At 38.4% G+C, this 19,033-nt stretch overlaps 1 protein-coding gene across 1 annotated transcript in view; it reads right to left on the minus strand.

Moving 5' to 3' along the window:
• Positions 1-19,033, minus strand: part of MRTFB (myocardin related transcription factor B) — a 291,820-nt gene that overhangs the window by 118,202 nt on the left and 154,585 nt on the right. The window contains exon 4 of the mRNA XM_052635937.1: positions 17,686-17,902. Coding sequence (XP_052491897.1) covers positions 17,686-17,839 — 154 coding nt within the window. The 5' untranslated portion in view covers positions 17,840-17,902. The remainder of the gene's footprint in view (positions 1-17,685; positions 17,903-19,033) is intronic.

Consider the following 19,033-nt stretch of genomic DNA (forward strand, 5'->3'; position numbering starts at 1 on the left):
TCCAATATTTTGGCCAACTGACTCAATGGAAAAGACTCTGATGCTGGGAAAGACTGAAGGCAGGAGAAGGGGAAGACAGACGATGAGATGGTTGGATGGCATCACTAACTCAATGGAGATGAGTTTGAGCAAGCTCTGGGAGTTGGTGATGGACAGGGAAGCCTGGTGTGCTGCAGTCCATGGTGTCGCAAAGAGTCTGACACGACTGAGTGACTGAACTGAACTGGTGGCTCAGTCTGTAAAGAAATCTCCCTGCAATGCAGGAGACCTGGGTTTGATGCCTGGGTTGGGAAGATCCCCTGCATAAGGGGAGAATTCCATGGACAGAGGAATGTGGTGGTCTACAGATCAAGGGGTTGCAAAGAGTTGGACATGACTCAGCAAGTATACCCTCTGTAACTACTTTCTTTATATACAAAGTTAAGAACAATAGTTTATCTTAAAAATACCTTTAATTGTCTTTCTTCTAAATAAAACCTGTGCTGTGCTTAGTCGCTCAGTCATGTCCAACTTTTTGTGACCTCATGGAACTGTGGCCCACCAGGCTCCTATGTTCATGGGGATTCTCCAGGTAAGAACACTGGAGTGGGTTGCCATACACTCTATCTTTCCTATTGTAACGGTGCTCTTTATAACCTGGTTCAGTTCAGTTCAGTCGCTCAGTTGTGTCTGACTCTTTGCGACCCCATGAACTGCAGCACGCCAGGCCTCCCTGTCCATCACCAACTCCTGGAGTCTACCCAAACCCATGTCCATTGAGTCAGCGATGCCATCCAAACATCTCATCCTCTGTCGTCCCCTTCTCCCCCTGCCATCAATCTTTCCCAGCATTAGGGTATTTTCAAATGAGTCAGCTCTTCGCATCACGTGGCCAAAGTACTGGAGTTTCAGCTTCAACATCAGTCCTTCCAATGAACACCCAGGACTGATCTCCTTTAGGATGGACTGGCTGGATCTCCTTGCAATCCAAGAGACTCTGAAGAGTCTTCCGCAACACCACAGTTCAAAAGCATCGATTCTTCAGCACTCAGCTTTCTTTATAGTCCAACTCTCACATCCATACATGACCTGAGATCCCATTTTTACAACTTTCTTTTTAGCTGCTTACCTGTGCATTATTTAAGCCCTCTGACTCTCAGTTTACTGGTCTTATAAATTGGGAACAATTAAAATGTACCAAATAAGGTAAAATGTCTACCTATTCTGGGAAGAAAACCTCTCTTTACTATCAGAATTCAGCACTTTATCTTGACTATTTACCATTTTGGGTTCCAGGCCCACTGTGTGAGCAAGGAGGAAGAGTGCAGTGATATGTAGAAGAAACATGTGGAAGAACACACACAGTGCCTTAGGTGTAGGTGGATTAAAAAAGTATAAACTGATTGGTTATAGCATAGAAGGGAGTGAGGCCAAAAAAGTGTTCTATTTTTCTGACACAGGGTACAAGCAGGTCAGATTGTAATCATTTAATTTACATGATTATATTCCTTTAAAAAGCAAAGGTAAGGAATAACACTTGATAGAGTATACAGCAAAAAAAAAAAAAAAGTATGCAGCTCAAAAATTAAAATTCCATCATAAAAAGATTCTGCATTAGCGTATTTAAATCTCTTAAAACATTATTTCAAATTACGTTTTCAAACATCTGGGACAACAAAATGGAGTTGCATACATGAAACTTACTTGACAAATGGAAAAGACATCTGGAGAGGAAAGCGCACTGTTAGTACTCTGAAGTGATTCTGATGACAGAGGGAGAGTTTGGGTGAAAGGCTTTCCCCAGGGTCATTAACATTTTGTCTCATTCTCTTTAAAATGATCATATAAGAAGTAGAAAAAATAGCATTTGTTGCCAATGGTACTGTGAAATGGCAAACTTCAGCTGGTGACAGATGGATCAGGAACAACAAAGGCACGACTTCTATCAATCTTTGAGTTTCTGGGCTCAGGGATTCTCTGAAGTTAATTATTTACAAAGCAACTCTTAAGGCACCACTCTTAACTTTATTTTGGATAGCTCTACCCAAACTGTCTTTCAAGATATAGAAAAATGAAACAAAACTCAAGCAAAAATTAAAAAAAAAAAAACTTACTTGATAAAAAAACAAGTATTATATATTCTCAAGTACATATTACATATGAGTATATATACATATATACATATGAGTATATATTGATGATTCTAATTTTCAAAAATGTAATAGTCTTTTTACTTTCCTGGTATTAAGTACTATCTTATTTATTTGGTTCCTACCTGTTGGAATCAACAGGTCACCTGGACAAAGTAAGAGTGACAACCAACCCCAGCAGCTCTTCAGGGCAGCTGAACAAGGGCAGCACCCTGCCTTGTTTGTCTGGGTCTCTGGGGCCAGCTTTGACACGTAAGCCTCACGCCCTCCACCCACTACCAACTCCTCCCATCTGTTCTCTGTCTCCTAACCCCTCAGGCTTCCCAGTGACTGTGAGACAGCCACAAGGGCCACAGATGGGCAGCAAGGGTGGCCCTGTGAACAGAGGAGGGAGCCTTCCACCGCTGAGCCCCAGGGAAATGCGGGAAGGATGACTACGGGGAGCCAGACTACAGAGATTTTGATTAAACTGTGTTTCTGTGATTCCTAGACAATAGTCTGCTTTATTTCTATTTATACCATTTACCACCACGATGAAGTTCTTTATCAATACAAATTCTCCTTTAAAGTTCTGATTGTCAACAAAGGATGAGGACCGATGATGTGTTGTGAAGATTCAACGTGAAGTTTGGCTAGCTCTAAGTAGAATCTCACTCATGTTTACATAACCATGAGCTATCAAATCACTCTGATATTACCCATTAAACAGCATATTGCCAAGCTGAATCAAATTAGAATACTGAGGCAAAGAGAATTTTTCTTAATTTCAATATTTTAAGGAGAAAATAGTAAGTAATCAGTTCTTTATTAACAAAGAATGAATTCTGCCATCAATGAAAACATTTTTCCTTGAGGCTCCCAAATTTTAATGATTCCTTATTTTTTTTTAATTGAGGTATAGTTCATTTACACTATTATAGTAGCTTTCATTTACACTATATAGTATAGTGAACCAAAATGTTTCCAGATGATATTCCATTTATAGTTTTCATAAAATATTGGCTATATTCCCTGTGCTATACAATATATCCTTGTAGCTTATTTAGTTTACATGGTAGTACGTATTTCTTTCTCTCCTACCCTGATCTTGCCCCTTCTCACTGGTAACCACTAGCTTATTCTCTGTATCTATGAGCCTGTTTCTTTTCTGTTATATTTACTAGTTTTATTTTTTAGATTCCACATATAAGTGATAACATAAAAGTCTTTGTCTTTCTCGGTCTTATTTCATTAAGCACAATACCCTCCAGATCCATGCATGTTTGTGAAAATGCAAATTTTCATTCTCTTTGTGGCTAAGTAGTATTTCACTACATATAATCATATGTTCTATATCCATTCATCTGTTGATGGACACTTACATAGGTTCTATATCTTTGCTACTGTAAATAATGCTGCTATGAACACTGGTGTTCAGGTAAAAAGATGATTCTTGAACCAAATGAATAACTGTGTCACTGGCTCCTTGTTATCTAAGAAGCTCTAACATATATCTTTACGACAACCTTGCTAACCGACTGTTCATGCCAAGGGCGGAAGCTGGGAAGCTTCTTGTCATGAGAACCAACCAAAACTCAGTCTTATTTTTTAACCAAAAATCTGGTTTCATTCATTCAGTGATCAAACAGCCAGGAGCACCCTGGTGTATCCAATAAGGCTGGAATGTTTGGGGGAATCCGAAAATAAAATGACACTGCAACTGCAGTCTAATAAGAAAGCCAGGTTACCTGTATCCAAAGAGGAAACATGCTTCACAGGAAAAGCACCAGCCTTGAGTTAAAATCCCAATTCCCAACTTCTGTCTTCAGCTACCATGGAATAACAGAACTACTCTTAACATCTCACTATAAGAAACTAGGTAGCCCGACTGGACAAAATACACGAAACAATTGCTCTCCTACACGGAGAAGCAGGCAACACAGGACTGTATCCCCTAGGAGTAGGGAAACAAACGAGATGAGCCTTACAACTACCCTAGCTTTCTGTCTGGAGGCAATCTCTAGACTGAAACTCAAACAGACTTGCTGAACTGAGACAGAGATGAGAGCTTTGGGAGGCTAAGGCAGCCATAAGCTGCAGTGCAGAAAAGGAGGGGCCTATGCTGAGGTGGCGGCAAGAATACACAGAACTGTACAAAAACTATCTTCACGACCAAGATAATCATGATGGTGTGATCACTCACCTAGAGCCAAAGATCCTGGAATGTGAAGTAAGTGGGCCTTAGAAAGCATCACTACGAACAAAACTAGTGGAGGTGATGGAATTCCAGTGGAGCTATTTCAAATCCTGAAAGATGATGCTGTGAAAGCGCTGCACTCAATATGCCAGCAAATTTCGAAAACTCAGCAGTGGCCACAGGACTGGAAAAGGTCAGTTTTCATTCCAATCCCAAAGAAAGGCAATGCCAAAGAATGCTCAAACTACCGCACAACTGCACTCATCTCACATGCTAGTAAAGTAATGCTCAAAATTCTCCAAGCCAGGCTTCAGCAATACGTGAACCGTGAACTTCCAGACGTTCAAGTTGGTTTTAGAAAAGGCAGAGGAACCAGAGATCAAATTGCCAACATACGCTGGATCATGGAAAAAGCAAGAGAGTTCCAGAAAAACATCTATTTCTGCTTTATTGACTATGCCAAAGCATTTGACTGTATGGATCACAATAAACTCTGGAAAATTCTGAAAGAGATGAGAATACCAGACCACCTGACCTGCCTCTTGAGAAACCTATATACAGGTCAGGAAGCAACAGTTAGAACTGGACATGGAACAACAGACTCGTTCCAAATAGGAAAAGGAGTCCATCAAGGCTGTATATTGTCACCTTGCTTATTTAACTTCTATGCAGAGTACATCATGAGAAACACTGGACTGGAAGAAGCACAAGCTGGAATCAAGACTGCCGGGAGAAATATCAACAACCTCAGATATGCAGATGGCACCACCCTTATGGCAGAAAGTGAAGAGGAACTAAAAAGCCTCTTGATGAAAGTGAAAGAGGAGAGTGAAAAAGTTGGCTTAAAGCTCAACATTCAGAAAATGAAGATCATGGCATCCAGCCCCATCACTCCATGGGAAATGGATGGGGCAACGGTGGAAACAGTGTCAGAGTTTATTTTGGGGGGCTCCAAAATCACTGCAGATGGTGACTGCAGCCATGAGATCAAAAGACGCTTACTCCTTGGAAGAAAAGTTATGACTAACCTAGACAGCATATTCAAAAGTAGAGACATTACTTTGCCAACAAAGGTCCGTCTAGTCAAGGCTATGGTTTTTCCAGTGGTCATGTATGGATGTGAGAGTTGGACTGTGAAGAAAGCTGAGCGCTGAAGAATTGATGCTTTTGAACTGTGGTGTTGGAGAAGACTCTTGAGAGTCCCTTGGACTGCAAGGAGATCCAACCAGTGTATTCACTGGAAGGACTGATGCTGAAGCTGAAACTCCAATACTTTGACCACCTGATGCGAAGAGCTGACTCATCTGAAAAGACCCTAATCCTGGGAAAGATTGAGGGAGGAGGAGAAGGGGATGGCAGAGGATGAGACGGTTGGATGGCATCACCGACTCAATGGACATGAATTTGGGTAAACTCTGGGAGCTGGTAATACACAGGGAGGCCTGGCATGCTGCAGTCCATGGGGTCGCAAAGAGTTGGACACAACTGAGTGACTGAACTGATCTCCAATAAAAAATTACAAGGCTACCTGCAAAGAGGCAAGAAAACACTTCTTGAACATGAGAAAAATTTATCGATATAAACAAACCCAGAAATGACAGAAAAAAGGAACTATTACCACTGACAACTATGTGCAAATATTTAAAGCAAAAAGGGAATATAACGAAAACAGAAATGGACAATGCAAAAAGGAACCTCTAGAGATAAAAATATAATAGCTAAGATAAACATTTTACTGGATAGCATTAACAACATGTTAGACCTGAGTTTCCATTAGAAAGAAGCACAACTAAAAAGATGATGCAAAAATAATAATGAAATGAAATAGTAAAAAAAAAAAAAGGATAACTTAAAAAAAAACAGGCAAGAAGAGAGGAATAAAGAACAGAATGGACAAACATTACATACAACAAAATGATGGATTCAAACTCAATTGGGGTAGGTAGCCTCTAAGACAATCCTCAATGATCCCAGCCTTTTGATATTTACGGTCTTAAATAATCCTCTCCCCTTGAGCAATCTGCTTCTAATCAATATAACAGAATACTGGAGTGGATAGCCTTTCCCTTCTCCAGGGGATCTTCCCAACCCAGGGATCGAACCTAGGTCTCCCACACTGCAGGCAGATTCTTTACCAGCTGAGCCACAAGGGAAGCCCAAGAATACTGTAGTGGGTAGCCTATCCCTTTTCCAGCGGATCTTCCAGATCTGGGAATCGAACTGGGTTCTCCTGCATTGCAGGCGGATTCTTTACCAACTGAGCTATCAGGGAAGCCCATCAATATACCAGGACAATGTTAAGGAAAATGTTGCAAAAAATTATCATTTTTGTCTTGCTAGCATTATTCATACTGACTTTGTTAAAATAAGCTGCCATGTTGGAGAGGCAAGGAAGTGAAGGTGGCCTCCAGCCAACAAGGAACTGAGGCACTTAGTCCAACAGCCCTCAAGGTACTGAATCTTGCCAAGAACAACTTAACTAAGGTTAGAAGTGGATCATTCCCCAGTTGAACCTTCAGATGAAACAGAGCCTTGCCTGAAACCTGACTACAGGCTTGTGAAGCAGAGGTACCAAGTTAAGCTGTGCCTGAATTCCTGATTCACAGAAACTGTTCAGACCATAAATGTTTCCTGTGTGAAGCTGTTAAGGTACGAAGCAGTTTGTCACACAGCTATAGGTAACTAATACATCAGACATACCAATAATTACATTAAATGTAAATAATCTAAACATCACAAATGAAAGACAGAGATTGTCAGACTACATTTAAAAAAAAAGAAAGTCCAGCTCTATGCTGTCTATAGGGCTTCCCCAGTAGCTCAGAGGGTAAAGCGGCTGCCTGCAATGAGGGAGACCCGGGATCGATTCCTGGGTCGGGAAGATCCCCTGGAGAAGGAAATGGCAACCCACTCCAGTTCTCTTGCCTGGAGAATCCCATGGAGGGAGGAGCCTGGTAGGCTACAGTCCACGGGGTCAGAGAGTCAGACACGACTGAGCGACAAACTACTACTACTATGCTGTCTATTAGAAATGTACTTTAAACACAAAGGTACCGGTGGGTTAAAGGTAAAAGCTCAGAAAGCATATATCATGAAATAATAAACATAAGAACTACTTTAAATAGTTTCAGAGTAACGGGTGAAGAAAACAAAAACCAAAGTTACTCTCTAAAGCCACTAGACTCTGAAATTCAGAGTTTAGGACTAAGTTCTTGGATATCTTTAAATTTCAAATTCTTCAGTGCTAATTTTATTTGATTTGAGTACATTTAAATCCATTTATTTAGAAAATCCTCCATATTAAAATATTTTGGTGTCCAAATAAAACCTTCAAATTTTTGAAAGTGTAAGCATTTGTTTGTGTTGACGGTGGAGAAAACATTCAGCAGTCAAGCAAGCAGCTTTATAGAGAAGCTGTGTCTCTATGCACAAACAAATTTACAACTAGAGATTTCACTACTTTATCAGCAAGTTATTTAACCAAATTCCCTTTCTTTGAGAAAGAGACTATTTCACAGAAATAAAAAGTGAGAGTGGAAAAATCCACCTTTTAAAAGCGTATTAGAAAAGCAATACTTTCTCCTAAGAACACTGGGTTATCTAGTTAAAATATCAATTTTAATTCTAAGCTTGAGAAAAAAGATAACATGACCATAAATATCTTTTTCACTATATATATTTTATACCTCAATCAAGAGCCAAAAAATTCTTAAGTACATTCAATAATTATTGATGATCAATTACTAAGCATCTTTCTATTTCATTCCATTTTACTAAGGAGATCTCTTAAACATCCTGGGTTTCTTTTTTACTAATTTTAAGAGGCTTGATTAAGGTCATATTATCAATTTACTTTCTGTGTTTCATTTTTTTTTTCCATTTTAAAGTTGTTTAAAACATTTTACAACCCTACAACAGACTCAGATATCATTTCATAAGCAATTTTTGATTGTGCATTAAAGGATTAACTCACTGAAAAGAAACATGCACAGGAGGAAACCAACCACACAAAGTCCCCCAATAAACCCGATCCTTCATATGTGAAATGCTGTTCACCCCTGGAATTTCATACATGCCACTTAGACTTCAGACCGGGACAACCGTGAGGCTATAGCACTTAAGGTCAACTATAAACCAAATAAACCTAATTACCCATTTCCTTAAGTTGTCCAGCCTTCAAGTCTCTTGGGTTCTGCCCTTCTCATTTATGTTTACCACTATTTTTTTTTAAAGAAATGCCTCATAATACACAATATATTAACAGAATTCGGATTAATTAAAAAACAATTTACAGATCTGTCCCCCCACGCTATGACCTTGAAGCATCATTTAAACAACTGCCATCATACCAAGAACATTCTACATCACTAGATCTGTTTCTGTTTTCATATATTTCAAAAGTCATTGTGAGACAAGTCATTATGTACATATTTTTAATACATACATTTATTTTTTAAAAGATCATTTCTGAAATTAATTAATTTTGCTGTTAAATAATTGGGCTCATAAATGAAAGAATTTTAATTTAGAGACGTGATTATGACATAGATTTCCTGGAATCAAAACAAAAAAAAAAATTTAAGAGACAACTCAGAGCAAGAACTCTCTTTAAACATAACAAATAACTTTTATTACTTCAAAATACCAAAAGTCTTCTGTACAGTACTTATCATATACAATCAGACGGCTTGAAAGAGTCTCAGTAATCATATCTACTATCTTAATCTCTTCAGAACAACTATGTAAGAAGAAGAAAAATCTATAAATCAGTCCTTGATGACAGAGGGATTGTTTAGGAGTTTACCAAATGGAATGACCCTACTGGAATTCCTTCAAGCGGCCTGTGAAAATGTCAGAACGGAGTCTGTTTTGGAGGTCATAGTCCCTAGAGAGCTCTGAGTTTTGGCCTGTTTGTCTTTTCACATGCTTTAATATTTGAAAGTCATTCCTTGCAGACACTGACTGATGCCCAGGGAATGCTAGGATTGTGGGAACTGGCAGTACCAACAAGGGAGACAAACTTCATGGGAAATGCGTGCCTACTACATTCGCCTGCTTAGCTCCCACAACATAAGTGCTCTTCAATTGTTATGTAGGTACACAGCGAAACATTCAAAAACTGCATGTCATTTTGACATTTTTAAAAAGCAATATGTATGCAAATGGGGGCCAAAATTACTGGGACTATTGCAAGAAACAGTAAGGTATCAAACACCATGGTGGAACCCTGAAAAACTGTATTTCCCAAGTATGAATTTAAATACTATATCCTTAAAATAAACACAATAATAATGAATAGTTATAAAGTGCTAATTATATGACCATGTTGTTTTAAATACTTGACTTATATGAACTGATTCAACCCTCAGAGCAACCCCCGTAAGGTGGGTACTATATGGTCCTTATTTTACAGAGGAGGAAACTGAGGCAAAAAGTAGACAATTAATTCATCTCAGTTCACATGGCTAGTCACGGTGAACCAGACGGGATGGCTCCAGAGTTGGTGTCCTTACCCACTGTGCATGCTTCACCACTGATTATTTCATGGTATTTTACTTTAAGATCAAGCATGCAAGGCTGGGTGCCTATGGCATGTTCTCAGTACTTACCCTGTGTCATGTACATGGAGTGACCATCAGTGCTTTACTTCATTCAAGTCTCCAGTAGCTTGGGCTGTACACCTAACCTGACTCCTATTTACAGATGACAGACACACGCTTGTGTGCCCTCAGACCACATGTCTAGTGCCACAGAGCAGGCTTATCTCTGCACTCGCTCTTAAAAATTAGGTTCTTCTTCCTCCCAGTTATCTGAGAGAATCATTTCTAAATTAATTTCTTTAGCTGAGGGAACTACTTTGAAAGATCTATGAGTCTAACAATTTTATGAGAATTTCCTACTGAACTGCCAACACTGTACTAGAAGCCTAAGATCCAAGAATTATTTACAGTGGGAGACACAAGGATCAGTCAATAAATATTTTCTAATAATAAAAAGTAAACCCATTTCTACTCTTGAAATACTAATTTCTTTTAACATTTTGGGAAAGCTGAGCATTCTGATATGGCAAACTTTTCTCTTATATAGTATATGATGGCTGCTCCAATCGATACATTTCTAAACTGCTGTGTCAGGAACAAGAATTGTCAAAGAATGTCTCCTATTTTGTAGCGATAAATCTCAATTCTTCAGAGTACTGAAAAATTCTAACATTTGTCAGTTTTTAAACTTAACTTCTAAGAACCAAAGGCAAAAACGCTGTGATCAGACTTTACTAAACACAGAGGTCATAGATCAAAAATTTAAGTTAGTGAAACAGATACCCAACGATTAGCATTTTCTTAATAAAAACAACAATATAAGCAACCAGAAAGGGACATGAATGATTTGGGTTTAATATAAAGTTAAAATATTGTCTTTTAACTGAGTCTGATCCTGTTATAAAAAATGTTCACACATACCTGCCAACCCTTGAAAACCATGAATAGAATGACACTGCATATTCCACATTAGATGTAATCTTTTTAGGATAACACAAATTGAGCCAATTTCTCTTTCCTTTTAAACATGGGGGAAGGGGAGTCTGACTAACTGAATGAGCTGGCATGTATGTTTAATAATACATCTATGAGGAACGTATTAAAGACAGTGACATTACTAATTCGTATCTATGGAAAATTCCATTGGTTAACTGAGATGGAAGTTATCTTCCATTCTTTCTGTTTCTGCTGCCCAATGAACAGCACAAGGCAAAAGTGATAGATGAGATATAAGAACACACGATGTAACGAGGAAGGGCAGCCAGAGAAGACACATGGGCTGAAAGCTGCCATATGAATATTACAATTACAACGGGCATAACCGCAACACAGAGAGCTCGAGACTTACCCATGCTCACAGACTGAGTCAGCAGAGGAGACTGGAGTCCTGACTCCCAAAAGACTATACTTCCTGTTAATAACAGTGAGGGCAGCAGGTGAGGGTAGCCAGCAGTATGGATTAATGTAAAGGAGTTAGATAAACACTGGGTAGGATACTTGCTAATTAGTCTGGGTGATTATTAACTATAAACCAAAGAGAAAATTACAGTTCGTTACTCCAACATATTTGCCCTTTTGCTTTCTTTCATGATAATACTTCATTACTGATGCCTTAAAATAAAATATAATAACAAAGAAAAAAATCATAGGTCACTTTTTTCTAGTATACTCTGTGTATTTATCAGGTTATGGTAGAGAGCAGGCATCCCTTATCTACCCTTTCTCTACGTTTGTAGCTAGAGGAGGTCCCTACGGTTGGGTTAGGGTCAGACCTACGTGAGAAGAACCCTAACTTAATTTCAACAAAGTCTCTCGGCCCAGCAAAATGTCTGATTATAAACTATTCAATTCCAAGTAGCCTTGAAAGGCCTAAGTAGATAGGGAATTATAACTGAGTAACATTTATTAACTAATCATTCATATTACATATGTTCTTTTTAAAAATTGCATTCTGAGGGACAGGAGAGAGACTGTTTCTCAGTAAATTGATTCAGTTTATTCACTGCTCCAGTGACTAATATACATCATATGGTGGACTCTAGTTTTACAAAAATTATCAAACCTATATAAGAAAAAAATGTACTTACATGACTCTAGAAAAGTCTTGTAAAAATCTTACATAAATGTGGTTTAAGATAATGACGTCTCATACTGGATAAAACTGCTAATTACTATTATGTTCTAAAGCTTACTTATAATAAATGTTAATTGTTGACATTTCAAAGGAATTTTTCCAAGAGGACACAATTTTTAAGACCGGAAGAATAACTCAAAATGAGGCTTCAAGGGCACTGTAACTGGGGCCTGTGGTCTTGTTGATGTGTTTCTGAAACTGTAGTAAGCCTCACCCATCCCCTCAGTGATAATGATAACTAAAGCACTCCTAAGTTAGTGTTCTGACACTGCCGCTACAAACGGAGGCTGTGAGCTCATGTCCAGCCTCCACCCTCCCTCGATGTATGCTTTGTCTGGGTGTGTTCAGCAATGCACTGAAGCAAACGAAACTCTCAGTAACAGCAAAACTATCCAAATAAGAAATCCACAGTAGAAAAAGGAAGGTGGACAGGGTTACAGGTGCTTATTTATACTGTGAAACAAAACATGCTATTTAATAGGAGACTTTATAAAGACCATTGTGAAAGAGAGGACCTCACCCTTAAGCTACTTACACGGCTTCCTTTTCATTTTGAAGGCTCCAAGAAATCGTCACAAACAAAAAGAATGAGAGCTGCCACAATTAATCAAGAATTTCATTTGCAGCTGCCCAGAAGTTTGTAGCTAACTTTAAAACCTTTAATTGTGTTTAGTTTACATCCTAAAGACTAATTTTAAAAATATAATAAAAACTAAGGAAAATTACAGTTAGAGAGTACATATTTCTCTTAGTCCAAGTACTCCTCAGTAACTCTTGAGAGTCAGAAGAGAAATCTATCTAAATGTATCAGAATGTTTATCAATATCCTTGAGAATTATTTCAAATATTGAAGAACCTAAATATGTTAAAGTCAATGACAAAACAATTTTACATAAAATTATTCATTTCTATTACCTCTAGATACAGAAAGGGAAAGCGAGAATCCTACAGTTTCACGTCTTGGCTACTCAGCATCCAATTATTTCATTCCCAGTTGTGACACTATGAGAATTTCATGTCTCACTGTTTGCTCCAGAGAAAAACAGAACTATCTTCTCTTTCACCAACCTTTACTAGTCCATATCAGCTGGTGCATATTCTACAAAACAGGGTTTTACACAAGACAAATCCTGAGCACCTTTGTGCTCTTCCAAACACCTAGACTGACAGTAAAGTCTAAAGGTTAATGAGGTGTGGGGAATTGTTTTCAAAGTAAAACCCATAGAAAAGATCAGCTATGAACATATACAACTTATTTTCTATGGTATAAGGCGCACAATTTCCTTTGACTGGGCTCCATGCAAAGTTCAGACTGTTTGCCTCTGCATTAATATCTGTATTGAATCCAATGTAAAGAGCCACCTTGAATTCCTTGCATGTAAGAAACTTTGGAATAAATTATTTTCTCTCTAATAAGTGGTCATCTGGAACAGAACAAGCAAAGTCTAAAACTGTTCAGTGTGACCCACTTAACAGATGGAAAATCTTTTAAAAAAGTTTTCAAGATGGGCCCACAAGCTCAAAGACCTAATAAGTGCAGTAACCAATGATACCAAAGTTTAAAGTAAGAATAACAAATAAGTCACTCTTCTCTATGAAGGCCTAAAACACGGGACTATTTAGTAGTACATACAGTTTCAAAAAGCCTGCTAATACAGAAAGGGAAAGGTGGCAGATACTCATTTTCCCAGTACATGATACTGACAGGTGGCCTGTGGGATGTCTGTAGTCATGTTAACATGATGAGATCTTCAGAGACGTGCAAAGAAGTCCTAAAATCAGGAACTCTTTGTGAGGGGGGAATCTATGTCAACTTATTGGTTTACTCTGTGATAATGCTGGTAGTGAGCTAAAAGCTTAAGTTCACCAACCAGCACACTTATCAGTCTTAAATGACCTCATGAATGAAAAGCTTCTTCCTCATGGTCTCAGCTAAGTGTGGGCACAGACAAAGAGCTGTAGCTCTTTCAGGTATGTTGTTTCCATCTATTCTGCCTTTCCCTGCTTTTCTAAGTAAAATTCACCTTAGAGCACCTAAGGCTTTCTTTTATAAACAATAAAAGAACTAACTTTCCCTCTGACTGAAAACCCTCTTTTTCTCAGTGTTAACCATCTAAAGGAATGTGAACATGGAAACGTGAAAATGGATCTATTATGTATATACTATGTCAAAACAGAGCTCAATTTTCCTGTGTATGCAGACTCTGAGAGACAGGGGAGTCTGGCATGCTGCAGTTCATGGGGTCGCAAAAAGTTAGACATGACTTAGCAACTGAACAACATGCATTGTTTTAGTAAAGGTACGTTATTTAGTAAAAGTATATCTACTTTCCTTTATGGAAGACTGTCCTGTTGGGAAGAGTTAATTGCCTAAACAGTACACTTACTGCTGAAATGCCATTAACTTGAGATATTTTGCCCACATTCAAGGGTGAAGGAAAGCCCTAGCTTACCTTTACTAAACATCTTTCATATTTACCTCAGCAGTGGGAATATTCTGTCACTCCACTACCACTGCCAATGTCAGTTTTAATCAAAAATAAGGGACGATCCTAGACTCATTACTGTACTTCGGTATCAACTTCATTTTCCTTATAAAGTTTATTTACAAACTATTTAGTGATACAATCTGTCTACATACCAACCCCAAATTGAAATATCTTCATTTCCTCTCCAAAAGAAAGTAATTCTAACATGCAAAATTCAAAAGCTTAGCAAACAACAATAAAACATAATCACACACACAAAAAATCTATATTTGATTATTTCAAAATATCTAAACATTCTGTGCTATGTATGCTAAAGTCGCTTGAGTTGTCCCCAGCTCTTTGCAACCCTATGGACTGTAGCCTGCCACGCTCCTCTGTCCGTGGGATTCTCCAGACAAAAATACTGGAGTGGGTTGCCATGCCCTCCTCCAGGGATATTCCCAACCCAGGGATAGAAGCCGCATCTCCTATGTCTCCTGCATTGGCAGGGCTCTACCACTAGCGCCACCTGAGAAGCCCAATATAGTACTTCCTATTAATTAATTTTGAGGCTAACATCTACATTTTGTACATGATACGATTTAAAGATGGCATGAAGAAGACCTAAAAAGATGAAGAATAAACACTGAAACATCACCAAAGTGAGAAAGGCATGGTCTTCCATCTAGATTGTTTAATGTGGATCTACTCTTCACATTCCCGTATCCAAACCCTGTACTTCTGACAGCTGTACAACAATTCATGTACGTCTTGGAAGGTATATGCAAATTAAGCTAGCGTTTCATAAACTTGAAATCAGAGTATAATATGCCTGAATATAAGGTAAGATTTTTAACTTTCTGAAGTCACATATTAAGAAAGAGGAGACTGTCTATATTTGAGTCCTTGCACAGTGTATAATGAGATGCTCTTTAATTTACTTAATCTTGAACAAAAAAGCACCTGAGGAAAATGCATTAGCTTAAAAATCAACTTCCCTAGAAGCTAGTTTTAGTCTGTTTATAGAAATGTTTTCATAGAATCAGGGGAAAAAAGGAAGAACAGAACCAACACATTATTTCCAGATAACCTTAAAATGAAGTGTCGGCTGTTGTTACAAAGAAAGAAGATTTTCAGACGCTGCTTTTAAAAAGGCAGTCAAATACCATTCTCTCAGAAAGGACACAAGTAAGAGCAATTAATTCTGGAGAAGTAACTGGGTAGCTGCGGGACAAGACCGGGAGAGTAACTGACTTTTCACTGTGTAGTCATTGGTATCCCCTACATTTTAAACCCGTTACATGTATTACCTACACAGGAAAAAAAAAAAAAGATGATTAAATTCTATAACAGAAATTACAGGCTCATAAAATGTTATGACCAATTGCAAATCAAACATGAGTGATTATAAATACAACACTGCAGGACACATGAAAAACAGCCCCACTGTTCTGTGAATGGTACTTGCGGTTTAGACATAAAACCTTCAGTGTCAGATCGTGCATGAATCTAAAAACCAGTATAACTCAAACGAGAGAGACACAAACGAAGATGCACCCTGGATTTCAGTGCTGCACGAATGATGCAGGCGGGGTTCCTACTGATGATAAAAACACCACACAAACACACAGAGTTTAGGCAAGATGATTTTATGAAATATGAGTGTGGATAAAGCAAATCCTCTATATTATTGCACTGCTTCATAATATGTGGTGTTAATTATATACATGTAACTAAATTAATGAATTCAAATTTCTACCATTCATCTCCCTCACTCTAAAACTTTATAAGGGGAAAACCAGCTCATATCTGGGGCTTACCTTATGTTCAGGCATAAATATTCAAGAGAACACTCTTGCAAGGGAATGCAGCAAGCTGCATCAAGTAAAATTCCCACAAAGCAAAAACTTTCCCCTTACACCTCCCTCCTCTGCTACATATGACTATTTTCTTGAGCGACTGTATATTATTGAAATTTTATACAAGTTCAATTCATTTTGGGTTTTTTTGAGGGAAATAATTTGAATATGATACTGGTCTAAGTATACTGTGTAAATGTGGTCAATTTAGTCATGTTTCAGTAAATGTGGTTATATTCTACCCTACTGTCTAAGACAAAGCTAGGCTCCTAAATGATTGAAGGTTCTAAAGCAATTACCACCTAACCATAGCCTCCAGACAGCTTTGACAGGCCTGAGCAAGATGCTGCTTTATACCAACTGCACAGACAAGGGTTGTGCCCAATACACATCAGATATCTTGTTGGAAGGGAGAATAAGGACACTCCACCCAAAATCAGGTACTGAAGAGCTGAGAATAGCAGTGTCTTAAACCCATTTTCCTGAATAAGAAAAGGCTATTATTTGAAAAGGATCAGGAAACACTTAGAACCCAGAAAGATATAACAAGATACATACAGAAGTGCTCCACAGGGCAAGTTTTATTTCTTCTGGCTTTTAATTAAAATACACATTTGAGAATGGAAGATTCATGAGAACTATGGAAGTGTGGCAAATCCAGTTGAAATTCTTAATTCTGCCCTTTGATATATACGCTGAGTTTGTAAATTTTAACACTTTGTTAGTTTTTATGTTTTAAGTATTATAGAGCAGATGTATCTCATCTATCTCTCTTCATTTTTGTTAAAAACTGACTATACTGTGCCTTCTGGAGACTCCAGAAAGTCTTTGATTAATCAAGAGAATTTTCGGAACAGGTAACAAAGAACAGAAACTATTCATTTTGTATACAAGTATGAGCCAGCTGAAGACTGAGAATACAGCCATATCCTATCCTCGTTAATATAAAAAATACTCAAGAAATTCTTGTTTTCTTAGTGATCACTGAGAGCGCAAATGCTGGCAATTCTACAGTTAAGGTGCAGCACACTGGAGACAGGGAACATGGCAGGAGAATCTAGTCAAGTCCAGTCTATCTCCCTGGAGTCAGCACAGAAAGCTGCTTTCCAATGCTACGCTAGCCTGAGAACTTCTGCTTGTGCTAAAGTGGCTGAACCTAAAACTTATTTCCAAAGATAATGTTACTACTAGAGATGCTGGGGAAATGATGAAAGAACTGAATGGCACGTGAAACCCTGGCTGTTACTCAAAACCAGCCAGCACCCCTCTGAGGTTCTCTCCACAGGAACAGGCTGCTCAGTGGAACTGACCAACAAATTACTACCAGAGGGTACACTGGCTCACAAAAAGGCAAGCTCCCATGTACACACTGAACTCACCATTCTTCCTTTCGTTAAGAGGAGGCAGGTGCTGACTGGACTGTAAGGAGAGTTCCTGGAATTCGTGGGCAACGGCTTCACTTTGAGGACTTGGAGCGAGATGGGCTAAAGGTCCCAGCTCATCCTCGGTGTCCAGTGCCCCTGTGTGATCCATTGTGTCCCTGCCACCGGCAGCAGCTGGTATGAGACGCCTCTTAAATGTGGTCTGCTGGAGAGACTGACAAAATAAAGAAAGTGTGAATAGATGGTACATTTCTTTTTCTGATTTGCACAAAAGTATTAAAATGGGAACCCTGAGTTCTCGTTGTTTCACTGCTGTGTGGCAACTGCCATTCCTTTTCCTCTCTTTGGATTCAGGTTCCTTGTCCAACATACAGGAATAATATACCTCCCATTTTAAAACATGTTTACCTACGTAAATAAATACAGAAAGGTATTTTGCATACTTTTTATCTATGCATCAAAGGAAGTTACAGCTATTGGTGTTAATACTTAAGTCCACATTCCCAGCAACCAGCAATGTTTCAGATAAAGACTCCTCCATCAGCCTAGGTCTCAGAGTGAGAACAGAGAACACAACTCTCAGCCAACCCACAATAGACATACAGTTCACAGCAAAGAGACAAAACTTTAAGTCAGTGAGATTTGGGATTATTTACTATCATAGCATAACCTGGCTCATTCTGACTAATACAAAAACTCGGGAACAGAAGTACCAAAGCCACAATTAAAACCCTAAATATGTTGCACTGGCTTAGGGGCTGGGCAGCAGGCAAAAAGAAAACTGTAGAGAAAGCTGAAAGCTAAAAGGATGATGGTCCGTATCAAGTGATGGCAAAGCATCTGATAGGCTGCCTGCTTAGTAGCATCCTGAATCAGTGTGTTCATCCACTCTCCTATTGATGGACATCTGAGTTAATTCCAGGGTTTGACTCTTACAAATTAAGATGCAATCAATGTTCTTGTATGTATAGATGCTTTCACTTCTCTTCAATAAATAGCAGTGAAAGGCTAGATTGTATGGCAGCTGCATATATAAATTTTAAAGAAACTAACAAACTATTTTTCAAAATAGCTGTGCCACTGTGCATTCCTACCAGCAGTGACGAAAATTCTAGTTGGTCTACATCCTTGCCAACACTTGATTATGGCCAGTTTTAAAATTTTTAGTTTTTTTAATTGGTGTGTAGTGGTATCTTGTTTTAATTTGCATTTCCCTAATTATGTTGAGCATATTTCAATGTGCTTATTTGTCATCTGTATATCTTCTTCAGGTAAGTATCTGAACAAATCTTCAGCTAATTTTTAAATAGATGGTTTTATTTTCTTATTACTGTTTTAAGAACTC

This window comes from Budorcas taxicolor, chromosome 2, assembly GCF_023091745.1.
Source record: "Budorcas taxicolor isolate Tak-1 chromosome 2, Takin1.1, whole genome shotgun sequence".
Lineage (NCBI taxonomy): Eukaryota > Metazoa > Chordata > Mammalia > Artiodactyla > Bovidae > Budorcas > Budorcas taxicolor.